The sequence below is a fragment of the Uloborus diversus genome, chromosome 5 (assembly GCF_026930045.1).
Source record: "Uloborus diversus isolate 005 chromosome 5, Udiv.v.3.1, whole genome shotgun sequence".
In the NCBI taxonomy this organism is placed as follows: Eukaryota; Metazoa; Arthropoda; class Arachnida; order Araneae; family Uloboridae; genus Uloborus; species Uloborus diversus.
This window is the reverse complement of record NC_072735.1, coordinates 76,204,516-76,217,345: the sequence shown is the minus strand read 5'-3', so window position 1 is coordinate 76,217,345 and position 12,830 is coordinate 76,204,516. Positions and strand designations below refer to the sequence as shown.

The 12,830-nt window shown below is 32.5% G+C and overlaps 1 protein-coding gene across 1 annotated transcript in view; it reads right to left on the bottom strand.

Moving 5' to 3' along the window:
* LOC129222977 (neurexin-1-like) overlaps positions 1 to 12,830 on the bottom strand; it is a 251,493-nt gene that overhangs the window by 118,579 nt on the left and 120,084 nt on the right. The window contains exon 4 of the mRNA XM_054857539.1: positions 4,195 to 4,221. Within this exon, the coding sequence (XP_054713514.1) occupies positions 4,195 to 4,221 (27 nt within the window). The remainder of the gene's footprint in view (positions 1 to 4,194; positions 4,222 to 12,830) is intronic.

The following is a 12,830-nucleotide window of genomic DNA, read 5'->3' as shown; positions in this document are numbered from 1 at the left end:
AGTCATGAGCTAAAATATTTTTAATGCATTCTCCCCTTTCTTTCGCTATTTCCATGTCTTTGTACCCTTGTTAAAGTTTATTCTTTCCTATTAGCTTAGAAGTGATATTTTATGAAGAACTGTGTGCCTCAAAGCATGGTAGGTGGTTGACTTTGAAAAGTAAATATAAGCAATTTTTTAAACAAAATGTATCCAGTCTAAACTGGCGGTACTGTTCTGATCAATAATTCATGATATTCATGATGCTGAGAAGGCGAATCTTGACACTACCATTCACAAGTTGTTTAGTGAGAAAGCTGTAAAGTTGCTCTGTTTCAGAAATATCATAGGGATTTACATGTTGATAGATAAAATCAACAATTCTTTTGACATTTTCATTAAAATACTGGCTACGATTGCCTATAAAAATAAGGATGCGGGACACTCTCACAGTGATCCATTAAATGAGAACTAGTAAGACCACGAAACACCTTGCATATCATTAAAATTTCATGATACTCTAAATGCCACTCGGCAAAATACTTTTTCTCGTCTGCCCTGCAATTTCTCCAGCAATTTTCTGTGACCGTTGAATCGTTTGTTCCAATTTCATCTCTGGCTTCACAGCATTGAATTTTAACAACAAATTTACCTTGAATGAATTTTTCTTACAGGTAGGGACACTCATTTTCTAGCGCCCTTATCCTCTCTACGTATCATGTTTCATATATTAGATAAATGATGCAATCAAATAACACGAAAGACTGGAAACAGTAATTCAACAGTTTGAACGTATAATTTGTGATTTTCTTCGCGATCAGCAATAATCAAGTGTTTTACAAGTGATACCAGTGAACGAAACACTTCCCAACACTTGCACAGTTCTGATTTGTCACTACATCCTTTAACAAAAACTCAATCTCTGTTTTTAAGCTTTCAATATTGGTGCGTAGCGATTTAATCATTATTAGACTTTTTTCCTCATCCTTTGAGCCAAGAGCATCCTGAACCGTCTTTACTCGCTTAGCAGAACTTCTCTTGTAGTTTAAAATCAACATCTTATAATGATTTTCTCAAGATACTCAATGATTTTCTGCAGTCTTCACAGCTTCTTGTGAGATAAAAGCAGCAACAAGTACTTTTGGAGATAAATGACTAAAAAAACCCAACAAAGGTTCATTCTTTCTTTTGAAAGCACAGAAAAGAATCCTTTCATTATACGTTGTTACGAGAAATAGTTTTGTTTCATTAATAAAAACCAATCCATTTTCATCTACATTGAGCATCAACTCTTTTATTTCTGAAAGAATAAATCCATGCCTAGCATTTAACAGAGGCTTTAATATTTCATTTGCCTTTTTAAACAGTTCAAATTTTGAGGATAGATATTGCGCAGACTGTGTATTGGTTTCTCGCTCATATTTCGAATATAAGAACTTATACAGTTTGGATGTGCATATGAATTCGCAGCAGAAACATTCATATCGCTGTTAAGATCTGCTACTCTGTCAAAAACTTCGTCTTGATTTCGACCTCCTTCAGTACTTTCTGATTCTTCTAAAACATTGTTTTCACTTCAAAATAACTTGTCTGTGCATTTTTTTCTACCATTTTTTTAGCGTTTTTCCTCTCGTGTATTTCTTATAGCACTAGCTGCTGCAATGACACACTATATTTTCTCGCCGCGTTTTTCAATATTGCGTCTTTGCGTATTTCAGCAGCTTCCTGAACTCGTTTTTGTCAAAGAACATACTTTTTCTCTTGATTCCTTTTGAAAAACTACATATTCGTTTGATAAAACTGTCTTCAAGATGTCTTCAATTGCCTACCAAAACTTTCTGAACTCAGTTTAGAAATATCAGCCATTGCTAAAATAGTTATTGTCACAGAAAAACATGAAACAAAATGTTTTTGGAACTGTGGAATATTTTTACTCAAAAACAATTACTTTGATAGCAGACGATAAATAACCTTGAACAGCGTGGAGCGAGGGGGGGGGGGGTGAAAAAATCCGTATAGCCACTGGTTTTAACATGAATGCAAATTTTAATACAGTAGCTTATGCATATGAAAGGGCTGTTTTGATCAAAACTCTCCTTCATAAGGCATTTTTGATCAAAAAATCCCCTTCATAAGGTATTTTTGACCAAAAAATCCCCTTCAGAAGGTATTTTTGATCAAAAAATCTCCTTCAGAAGATATTTTCAATCAAAGAATCCCCTTCAGAAGGTATTTTTGATCGAAAAGACCCATTCAGAAGGTTTTTTCATGAAAAAACCCCCTTCAGAAGGTATTTTTGACCAAAAAACCCCCTACAGAAAATATTGCTGGCTGCGCTGGTGACCTTGAAAAATACTGATTTACACAAAAGGTTTTACATTTTAAAATCGTTTGGTTTCATTAAGAGTTATTAATTTTTGTACACTTTTAAGTAACTAAAATTTTTTAAACAAAAAACGTCAGAGATACCTCACGTAAAAATTGTGGAAAAAGCCAGAGCGGTTTTTATGACATAAAAAATTACATTAACTGACTTTCTACAGCCTAAAAATTTCAGTTCAAAACTAAAAATAAATTTATAGGTACGCACGTTGCGAAAAACGTAATGAGCAAGTGAACCAAAATGGCCGCTATCTTTGATGGCTTGTAAAATTATTTCGCGCAGGATTCAACATGTCTACCCAAGATATTCTCACATTAGAACACCCACAGATCAAGATTCTAAAGAGAAAATCTCTGGACCTAAAAATTTTTACGGACATACATTGTGGGGCCTGGAATATATAACTGGATTCTTTCTGTAGTGTGCAATACTTTTAATAAATAAATAAAAATGTTGGACTGCTTCTAGATCAAAAAAGTTGAGAAGTTATAAAGACACATGTTAGCACAAGCAACACGAAACCACTAGTGCTGCTTCTTGTGGAAAGCTATCGAACTGCTTGGTATACATTACTGAGCACTCGAAGCTGCTGTCTGACGAATACAGCTGAAATTAATTTAGAATTTTCTTCCTGGTGGTTAGCAGAGAGCGTAGTATCTTTTTCTCAGTTTGAGCCAAAGAAAGACACAAGAGTCAACGTGGCTTTACTCAAATGTTTCGTCTTGAAAAATAGATGTACAAACTTCGCTTTAACAAAATAAGCATCAAGTAAGGGTAAAAACAATTCTTGGTTTAATTTTCTTTTCTATGTTTTATACAACAATTTAAAAATTTTGCCTGCAACAATAATTTGAATATGAAGTGCGGCGTTTGGGTAAAAAATGGTTGGACACCACCGCCATAAACAATTCCTTTGTTCTGGTCACAATTATCGATAACAATTCGATAATAACAATTTTCGAATTAGACAAATTATTCTGGTCACAATTTATCTTTGCGACGATTTTTGCATTCAGTTACAGTGTGCCATTTGTAAAAACAGCTTGATCTTGATAATGTTTACTTTTTTTGGAAGTAGTTCGCTGAAATAGGGAAGGGTTATGTGTCAAGGTCAAGCTTAATCTTATCAAAGTCACACTGCAACCTTTCTGTTAGACACTTATTTCTGTCATTAATATTTTTTTTCCCTTTCCTCTGAATGAATGGAAGTTTCAGTCTCTGACCGAGCCATCTTTTGAGCATTTCTAATTTTTGTTTGAAGCTTCATTGAGAAGTTAAGCCAACGTTGAAAAAATCTGCCCCCCCCCATTCTAATCAAATCAAATCAAACATTCTGAACCTTTCAATGGCGGTTTGCTTAGGTTTAACTATTCGATAATATATAATATAAAATGAGCTTTAATTCTGCGCCACTTACCTTAGAGAACTAAACATAAGAAATGTGAGGTTCAAGTTTCCGATCGTAATTCCACTTTTGCAATTAAAAAAAATATCATTAAATCGTGTTCTAATGAAATTTGCTTTTTAATATGTATTCATAAATAAATAAATGAGTATTGATTACGGAATTCCACCCATTTAAATACTACATGCAAAATGAAATTCATGTTTAATTAATCATTATAATTAACTTTAAATAAAAATTTCAACGAACTTTTCAACTATTTCAATCGCAGAGAAGCATCAGAATTTTTAATCCACGGTGTTCAGAAATAATAGAAAAACGGACTATTTCTATGTAGAAGTGGTTCTTCAGCGCTAAGGAATTAGGAAAATGTAATTCGGAAAGCATTTCACTTAGAAGAGAAATTTATTTTCAAAAATTCACTTACGTGACAGAAACTGGTTGCCCGTGTGATCTGAAAGAGAGAGAGAAAAAAGTAAATTAATGTCCTTCGTTTTTGACTTAGGAAGTAAAAGGCGTTTAATCACGTTAAGAAGAGTGAAGGAAATGTAAGGATTAAATTTAAGGATGTAAAAGCTGTTATTTAATTAAGATGTGCAGAGTTTTCCAGAGTTTGTTTATTTTATGATTGTTATGTGAAAGGAAAGAATTGTAAATGTCACATTAATCGAGTAATATATGTTTTGATGATTTTATTTTATTTTAGCTTGTAAAGATCTTCTGCGTTTGATAACAGTAAGTTTAACTTTTATATTAATGTCAGGAAAGTGAGTCATTAGTCAATAAAAAACAAAATTTTAGTATTATTTAAGTTATATGTAACATTATATTTAGTTTTTTCATTTTGTACAGTTTCTAGAACATTATTTTTCACAAGAAGTAAAAGTTTTATCTTTTCTGCAGAGCAGAAAATATTAAAATGTTAAAATCACAAAATAACAATACAAAAAGACATGAGGTTACGAATGAGAAGTTTTTTTTCCAGGTATTTTTAATCCATAAGCTCATATCCTTTCGCCTTGAAAACAAGTTCTTTGTTACTCCGAAACACATGTAAAAGTAAATAACCAACGTTTTTTAGCACGAAACTAAAAACGTTGAATTTTTACTTTTACTTCATTCTACAAAGGTATTTATTTATTTCTTAGACGTATGCAAGTAGTATTGTAGTCGAATTATACTTTTAGCGATATTTTTAATTTTGATGTTTTTCATCTAATTTAAAATGGCACAACTTTGTGCCAAGGGGGCAGCAATGGACCACTGTTGCCATGTTGATGATTTTGCTCTCTAGTGGCCTCTTTTTTTGAACTTACAAACTCCAAGAAAAAAAAATCACCAGGTAGTGTAACCATTTAGGTAGTTAAATACGCTTTATCAGAGTTTGACATTATTGTTGTATACCTTAGATAACTTAGTCGCTCTTAGTGCGTGATTCGACTCACTCGTGGAAGAGCCAAAAGTCTCCTTTGGGTAGGCCACTTATACTGTTTTCCAAGGTCTGGTAAGTTCAGATTTGCTTAACTATTTTTTCAGTTATGAATTAAGCCGCTTGTTGTCTTAAAATATTTCTTAGTTTTCACAAACTCACAACATTTAACGAAAATGAGAATGTTGGGGTACAACAATGGGCTACCTATTTTTCAGTTTTTAGTGGCTTGGAGCTTCATTTTATTCTCTGTAAGGATGCTCTTGTCATATTTTGTATTATTTATTTTAAATAATGGTAAGAAAAGACAGAAGAAAGCTTAGGGGTCGCCCTATCGCCCGTATTCATAGGAGGTTTTGCAGAAGGTGCTGACTAATTCCGAACCAAATACAAACAGAGATAATTTTTGAAAACTATTTAATTTGATGAGATTTGGAGTGTGAAATCTGATTTCACATTTTATTTTTCAAAATTTTTGTTGATCTCGTTTAAAACTTCGTATTTTCTAAGGCCTAAGTATTGGTACCTAGTCTTTAGTTGGGGAGATTTTTCTAGTTTTCAATTGTTTCTATGTCTAAACCTAGGCAGATAAAAAGAACGTTATCTACATCAACCATGTTGAACTTTATTAATCACGCAAGATGCCAAATGATGATTAAACCTTAAAAAGTTGAAAAAAAAGGTAAATTATGGACTAAATTGTTTTAAAAATGTAGTTTCAAGCAAAGGACAACATGTAGTCTCAGACAAATAATAGGCCAGATCAAGTTTTCACTGTGTTTTCTGGGTTAAAATGAGGTGGCCTATAGTTTTACCCGATAGGGGTAAAACTACTATGGGTATAACCACGCAACTATGGGCCACGGCGAAAAAATTCCACTTCCTCTTCTTTCCAACTTAGATTTTTTCAAACATTTCATTTGAAAGATGAGATGTATAACTACCATCGCTAAAGTCCTCAAACTTCTAAATCAAAGATGTACACGGAATGTTCATTGAAAACATCGAAAAGTTGCCCATAGTTGAACCATTTTACAGTAGGGTCAGGAGGGGTAAAATGGGTATAAAATAGCCTACTTTTGGATTTTCACTCAAGTATTTTTGTCAAAATATTTCGTTTCTAATTTTTTTTTGTTTTATGTATACATTACATATGTTGAGAGCAGAATTAAATGATTTTCACACGTAATTTGATACAAATTTATTTTTGAGAGGAGTGTTTATGACTACATGTTTTGTATACCCATTTTACCCCACGCAGGTGAAAATGGGTAGCCTATGGGGTAAAATGGGTATTAAAGTCTAAGAAGTGATAAAAAAGCATACTATTTGTTCAATGAAGTGTGATAGTAAAGGCATAAGAGTCAGTTATCAAAATTTAACTTTTTAATTTAAAAAAAATAGTGCAAAGAGTAAATTTGACAAAATATTAATAAGGTTTCTTTGAACACATGATATCCATACTTGTCTTTCTTTTAAAAAAGTAATGGCCTATTGTTACTTTGTGGCGCATTAAAATTTTTTATTTAATAAATCATGCAGGTAGTTGTCAAATCTGAAGCACTTGTTAAAATTGCTGACAATATTGCACTTTTCAAATCTTTATAAGGTGAGGAAATTGTGCTTTGTGACGCATACTTTTCGGATTGAAACTAGGATGTGTTCCGAGAAATTAAAGGTACATTAGAGTACATCAGAGAAATTGATAGAATCTGATTGCAATCAAATAAAAATGTGACGAGCAGCAGGCTGGGCCAGCATATTCTGAGGAAATTGTTATTTTATGCGCAAGTGCACACAAACACTAGAATAAGTATACCTGTGGCTTATTTTTATTTATTATGATGGAGTAAAGTTTATTTTATAAAATCATGGCATTGTGCATATTTTTATGTTTCAATCATTTTGAATCAACCGCAAATGAATTAATATTCATTTAAAGGAAGATATGCTGTACCTTTTAAAACAACTTGCTGGAATGATAAGCCTAACCATATATACCCATTTTACCCCATTTTCAAAATATGAGATTAAAAATAGAAAAAATTATTTTTTTTCTTCCCTGTAAGTTGAAGCAGCAATAAAAATGTCTAACTAAAGATATTATGACACAGCAATAAAAATTCCTCAAAAATCAGGAGCTGGAGATAGAAGTTTAAGCAGACAACATGCGGCTTGAATTTATAGACTTCAATTTAAAGTGTTGCCACTCACTAAAAAATAATCTATTGAAAAAATATATTTTGTGATATAGAATTCAGAACAGCCAAGTATAATAACCAACTCAAAAAAATGCAAATTTAATTTTAAAAAACTGACTTTTTAAATCATATATTTTGACTACCCATTTTACCCCACCTGACCCTTTAACACTATTTACAGTATAAAGTCGCATAATTCTTACAAATATGTTAGGCATATATCTGTGGCGACACACGTGAGAAATGAGTAAAGTGAAATCTGGACGGTTTTCAAGAGAGATGAAAAGCCAAGCTTGAAAAAATACATCAGGGATGGTAGAGGTGTGAGCAAAGCATTGGAACACATACTATATCTAGACGTTTTATTAAAATTAAAGTATTTTTAAATAAATGGGGGGGGGGGGGCTAAAGATGTTTATTCAGTGTGCTAAACTGTCCTTAACAATTAAATCAAATTTCAATAAAAAAAACCTATGCTTTTTTTTTTCTTCAAATTTTCGCGAGAAAGGTTTTGTGTAACTCAATTAGCATAATTAAACCGATAATAGCCAATGAAAAATTATCGTCAATCAAAAACCTTGGTAAGGAGAATGAAAATCTATCATATGATGATGAAGAAAGTGATTCTTGTGAGTGAGTGAAAGTGAAAGTTGAGTTCTTCCTGGGACTTCTCAGGCGTTTCCAATAGTGAATTACCTCTCCATTGAAATACTTCAAAAGAAAAAAATCTACTGAAGTAAAGAATCTACTGATGTTTCAACAGGCTTCTGCTTCGGTTCAAAAATCAGAAAAAAATGAAACAAGATTTGTTTTCCTAGTTTTATTGTATTTGCTGACTGCGAAAGTTGTGCATCAAGACCAATCTTCAAACCGCTAAAATATGTCATTCCTCAACTCGAAAATTATTTCTTTGCATTGTTGTTTTGTTTCTTTTTACTAAGCTTGAATTCGGAAAAAGTCTTGCTGTTATATCAGGACACCCTGTATTGAATTTTGATTTTGAAAGAAATTTTTTGACATTTTTCAAAGAATCATTTTCTCCCATTTGTTTAAATAAAACATAATGTATTTGTAAATCATTCTTCCATTTCCAATTACTCAATTTGAAATACATATAGTTCTTACTCCCCCTCTCCTCGTGAGCACCCCTGCTTACATTTGATATTAGAATCGTTGCATAAAAAAATGATAAACTCTTCGTTAAAATGTTAGTACAAACATGCTAAAGCTTTAACTAAATAATTCTTCTAGTGCAACTAACGATTTGTATATTTATGCTACATTCATTGCACTGTACTAAATAGTCAAAATTATATATAAATTCATTCCAAGTCTTTTTATTTTATTACCCAGGTTTTAAAACAGGCATAAACTCTTTCTTGAATCCATCTTTACCTGTTTTGCTTCTTTACCAATAAATTACTCACAGATGACGAAGAGAAATTTACAAGTTCCGGAGAAAGACAAGAACTAACGGCATTAAATTTGTGCCCCTTTAATACTCGCTCATTTATTCAACAACTTTGCGAAAATTCAAATACGGACCAAAATTGTATTTATCCGGGAGAGAAAATCATGTAAAATGCAGTTACATTTCAGGATCAAATTCGGAAATGAAGTTGTGTTCTGTTTCTTCGTGAATGAACTGAACAAGTATTCATTAACAAAACTCGATAGAAGAATTGCGTTGTTTTATCTGGGAAGAGGAAGATTTGGAGCTGTCAATAAGCTATTTCAGACTGAATTTTCTTTCCATACGCTGTGAGGGATGATTTAATTAGTGATAGTTAAAACTCCTTTTGTGAAAATAAAAAGTACAAATAGGATTTCAATCTTTTTAAACAATGCATTAAATTAAAATATTGTTTCTTGAAATTCAATTTGTTACACTATGCATTTAAGATGCTAAAAATATTTTTTATATAACACAATGTTTTTCAGTTAAACGTTTCAGAACTTCTGAAAGGAGTAGGTAGCATTCTGACGGCTCGAAACCATACAGCAATGTGGGATCAGAAATGCTTTCCTGAAGCGGTAATGCATACTGCCGTGGGCAGGCAAAGGTACAGTAACTGCAAATTTTTCATTTTTTGTCCTCCATTGTACATTAGCTTTATAGTAAACTTGGTAATTTGGTTTCCGTTGGAAAAAAAAAAAAAAAAAAAAAAAAAAAACGTCTAAGTCCAACATTTTTCTATTGTTAGTATTGAATCCAACACACATTTCTTGAAATATCTCAAAAACTCATTTCTGCGGATACTGCTGTTTACCTTCCAGCGGCAGTAGACACAGAAGCATCATAAAGAAAGTGACCCGTAAGTGAAAACTCTTTTTAACTTTACATGGAAAACAGCAAAAGGTACATGGGTCAAAGTAAGTGTTTGAGGTTTTTTCCACCCGCTTCAATGCGCGCCTCCCATCTTCGGGTCATTTGATTCCGAACAGTTTGGAATACTCCCGGCACATCAAAAATTTCTCGGGTTTTGAAATCATTTCCACTCCCCTCTCATTGCCATATGATTTCGAATCTTCAGGCTGCATCCTGTCCCTTTTAAGATTTCTGAAACATTTAACTGAAACACCCTGTATAATATGTTGAAATATCTTATGTGTTTTAGATGGTTTAGTTGCCATTTTATTTTAAAAGAAGAGCCCAATACTTTCATATAAAGTTATGCTATGACGTGCTGAACAAAGTGACGAAACTGTCTGAATCTTCTTGGCATAATGATTTATAAAAGTCATTGTGATTTGGGTAGAAAAATTTGGATTATGTGGAAAGTTAAAATGGCTGAAGAAATTTTTTGCGGTGTGATTAGACATTATGGAGCCATATATACATTAAGTAGGGTTTTCTTTTGCATCGAAGCATCGTGATCATTTCAAAAGTTTTTACGCCAGTTTGTGGTAAGTGACCACAGGAATTTGATAACTAAGTGTGCATTACGATATCTAAAATGAATTTAATCTGGAACAAAGCATAATGTGGTTAAATTGGCAAATGTGTCTTAGATCTCCTCACAGATGCATAGTACGGTCGAATAAGGTACTCTGAGAAAGAATGTCCAACTTTCGACGAGTGATAAAATCACATTTGAATGAAGTTGGATGTGTACTTAAAGTCCTTTTGCGAAAGAAAAAATAAATCTTGTCTGAGACATTCACAAATTACAGGAAATTATTTTCTCCCGAAAATTTTCTGCTGCTTTGGCAGCAAACTTCCAGGGTTCATTCTTTGTCAGATATGTTTTCATCGGTAAACTCATTGCTTAACAATTTAAAATGGGCTCCTTGTAACATCGAAAGACGTTTCTGAAGTTTTGCTAAAATTTTGTGCCTATTAAAGTTGTTTTTTTTTATACCGTTTTCAAGGAAAGGTTAATTTCAGTCAAGAGTTCATGTTTCCTGCCAAGAGAACGAAAAAAACCCAGATAAAGCATGAAAACTCTTTTAGAATTTTATACTCCAGCCACAAAATTTCGCGCTTGGCTTATTGCAGTAGAAATAAAAGCATTGCCACCATTGCAATGATGCCTTGCATCGCTGACGATTATTGTAGGTTTACCTAGGCAGCACATTTTGTTTCATTAACGTTTTAAAATGGTAGACAATGTTGTGACAGCCATTTTGAAAACGTTTATGAAACGTTTGAACGTTGCCTGTACTGGCTGGGTTAGGTGTAGTCGTATGACATTAAAAATTCCGACAGAGTCTGTTAATTAATATTGTAATAAATGTAAATTAAACTGACGGCGTGATAAAATATTAAATCTAAACTGTCAAACTTCAGAAATCGGACATCAGTTACGACATATTTATTAAGGAATATAAATTTAATCGTCGGAGGATTTTCTTCTTCAATACCCCTTGAATTAAACATTAAATATTTTAAAAACTGAAATTAAAAAAAAAAAAAAAAAAAAAAAAAAAAAAAAAAAAAACGAAAAACTTTAATGATTAAAGAAAGAAATTCATTAGCAAAAATTAAATTAAATTAATTAATTTAGCTATTTTCGTAGCAAAGCCAATTTAATTTACTGATTTGTTTGAGCAAAAATACATTAGTAAGATTATAATTAAAATTCACATGTGGTGCCATGAAAATCAGACATCCCGATATCGTGAGAATTAAATATTGTTCAAGACAAGGCCCCTCCGTCTAGAAAATGCACGGTTCACGGCAAAACCACGTGACCTGCGACGTATCGCTCGGATAACACAAGTTGGATTACGTAGCCACAACGTATGAAATTTAAAGATTCTTAGATTTCTCTGAGACTCCTCATCAGATCCAGACAAAATTACCATGGGACCATCTGGAAAAAGTATACCCTTTCAAACAAAAAAAGAATTTTTCAAATCGGTCCAGGGGTCTTGGAGAAATTAGAAAACTTACAGCAAAAACCGCATACGAATACATAACCTCCTTTAAAGTCGATTAAAAACTAACTCTTCAAACCGAACCAGAACTAAATCATCAATATGAATCGTTGCAACGCAATTATACCATCATAAATTGGAAAATCGATTAACTGGTAAAAATTAGCCATTATAAAATCATCAATATGAATTGATGTAACACGATTCTGTGATTATAAAACGGTATATCGACTAATATACAAACTGAGACATTGCTAAATCACCAATCTGGACCGATGTAACATGATTCTGCGAGGTTTTTATCTGTTGTTTTAATGTTTGTAGTAGCAATTTCTGATGCGCTTTGAAATATTTAATCAAATATAATGTGCGAAAAGTTTTTGTTTTATGTTTAGGATTCTATCACACCGATTATTACCTCTTTTTTTTTTTTTGGTTAACGACATCATTTTTAATCAGTGTTTATATTTTACAGGTTGATTTTTATCAGCTTTTATGTGCTTCTTCGTAAAAAGTCACAAAATTAAATTTTTGGGAGAGCGGAAGTTGTCAATTTGCAAAATAGAACTTCATATTTCACCGAATGATGATAATTTTGACGAATAGAATTCAGAATTTCACGGAATGAGGATAAATTTGACGAATATTACTCCAAACTTTGCCGAATCGTCAGACAAAGTTTGCCGAATAAGGAAATCTTTGGAAGGTCACACTGTCCTTTCGTTACCTCACATTGGGGCATCCATGAAGGTAAACAGCTGGATAGTTTTTAGGCATTAAATTAACTTTCTCAGTTTATTAGGATTTGTATTTATGTAATTTCTAACTGTTAGGACACAACGTTTGTAAATATGAAAGCATTGTATCATTATACCAGGCTATGAGAAGCAAAGGAATGTAAGTGGCAAAATTAAAAATTTGGAGATAACCAATACAAATGGTAGGTGAACCTCTTCTCTGTCTTGCTGTCTTGGGGCAAAAGATCGTACTAGTAGCGCTGGTAGGTGTTGCTATAACGTACAGCATGATTTAGAAAAACTTTTCAAGAAAAGT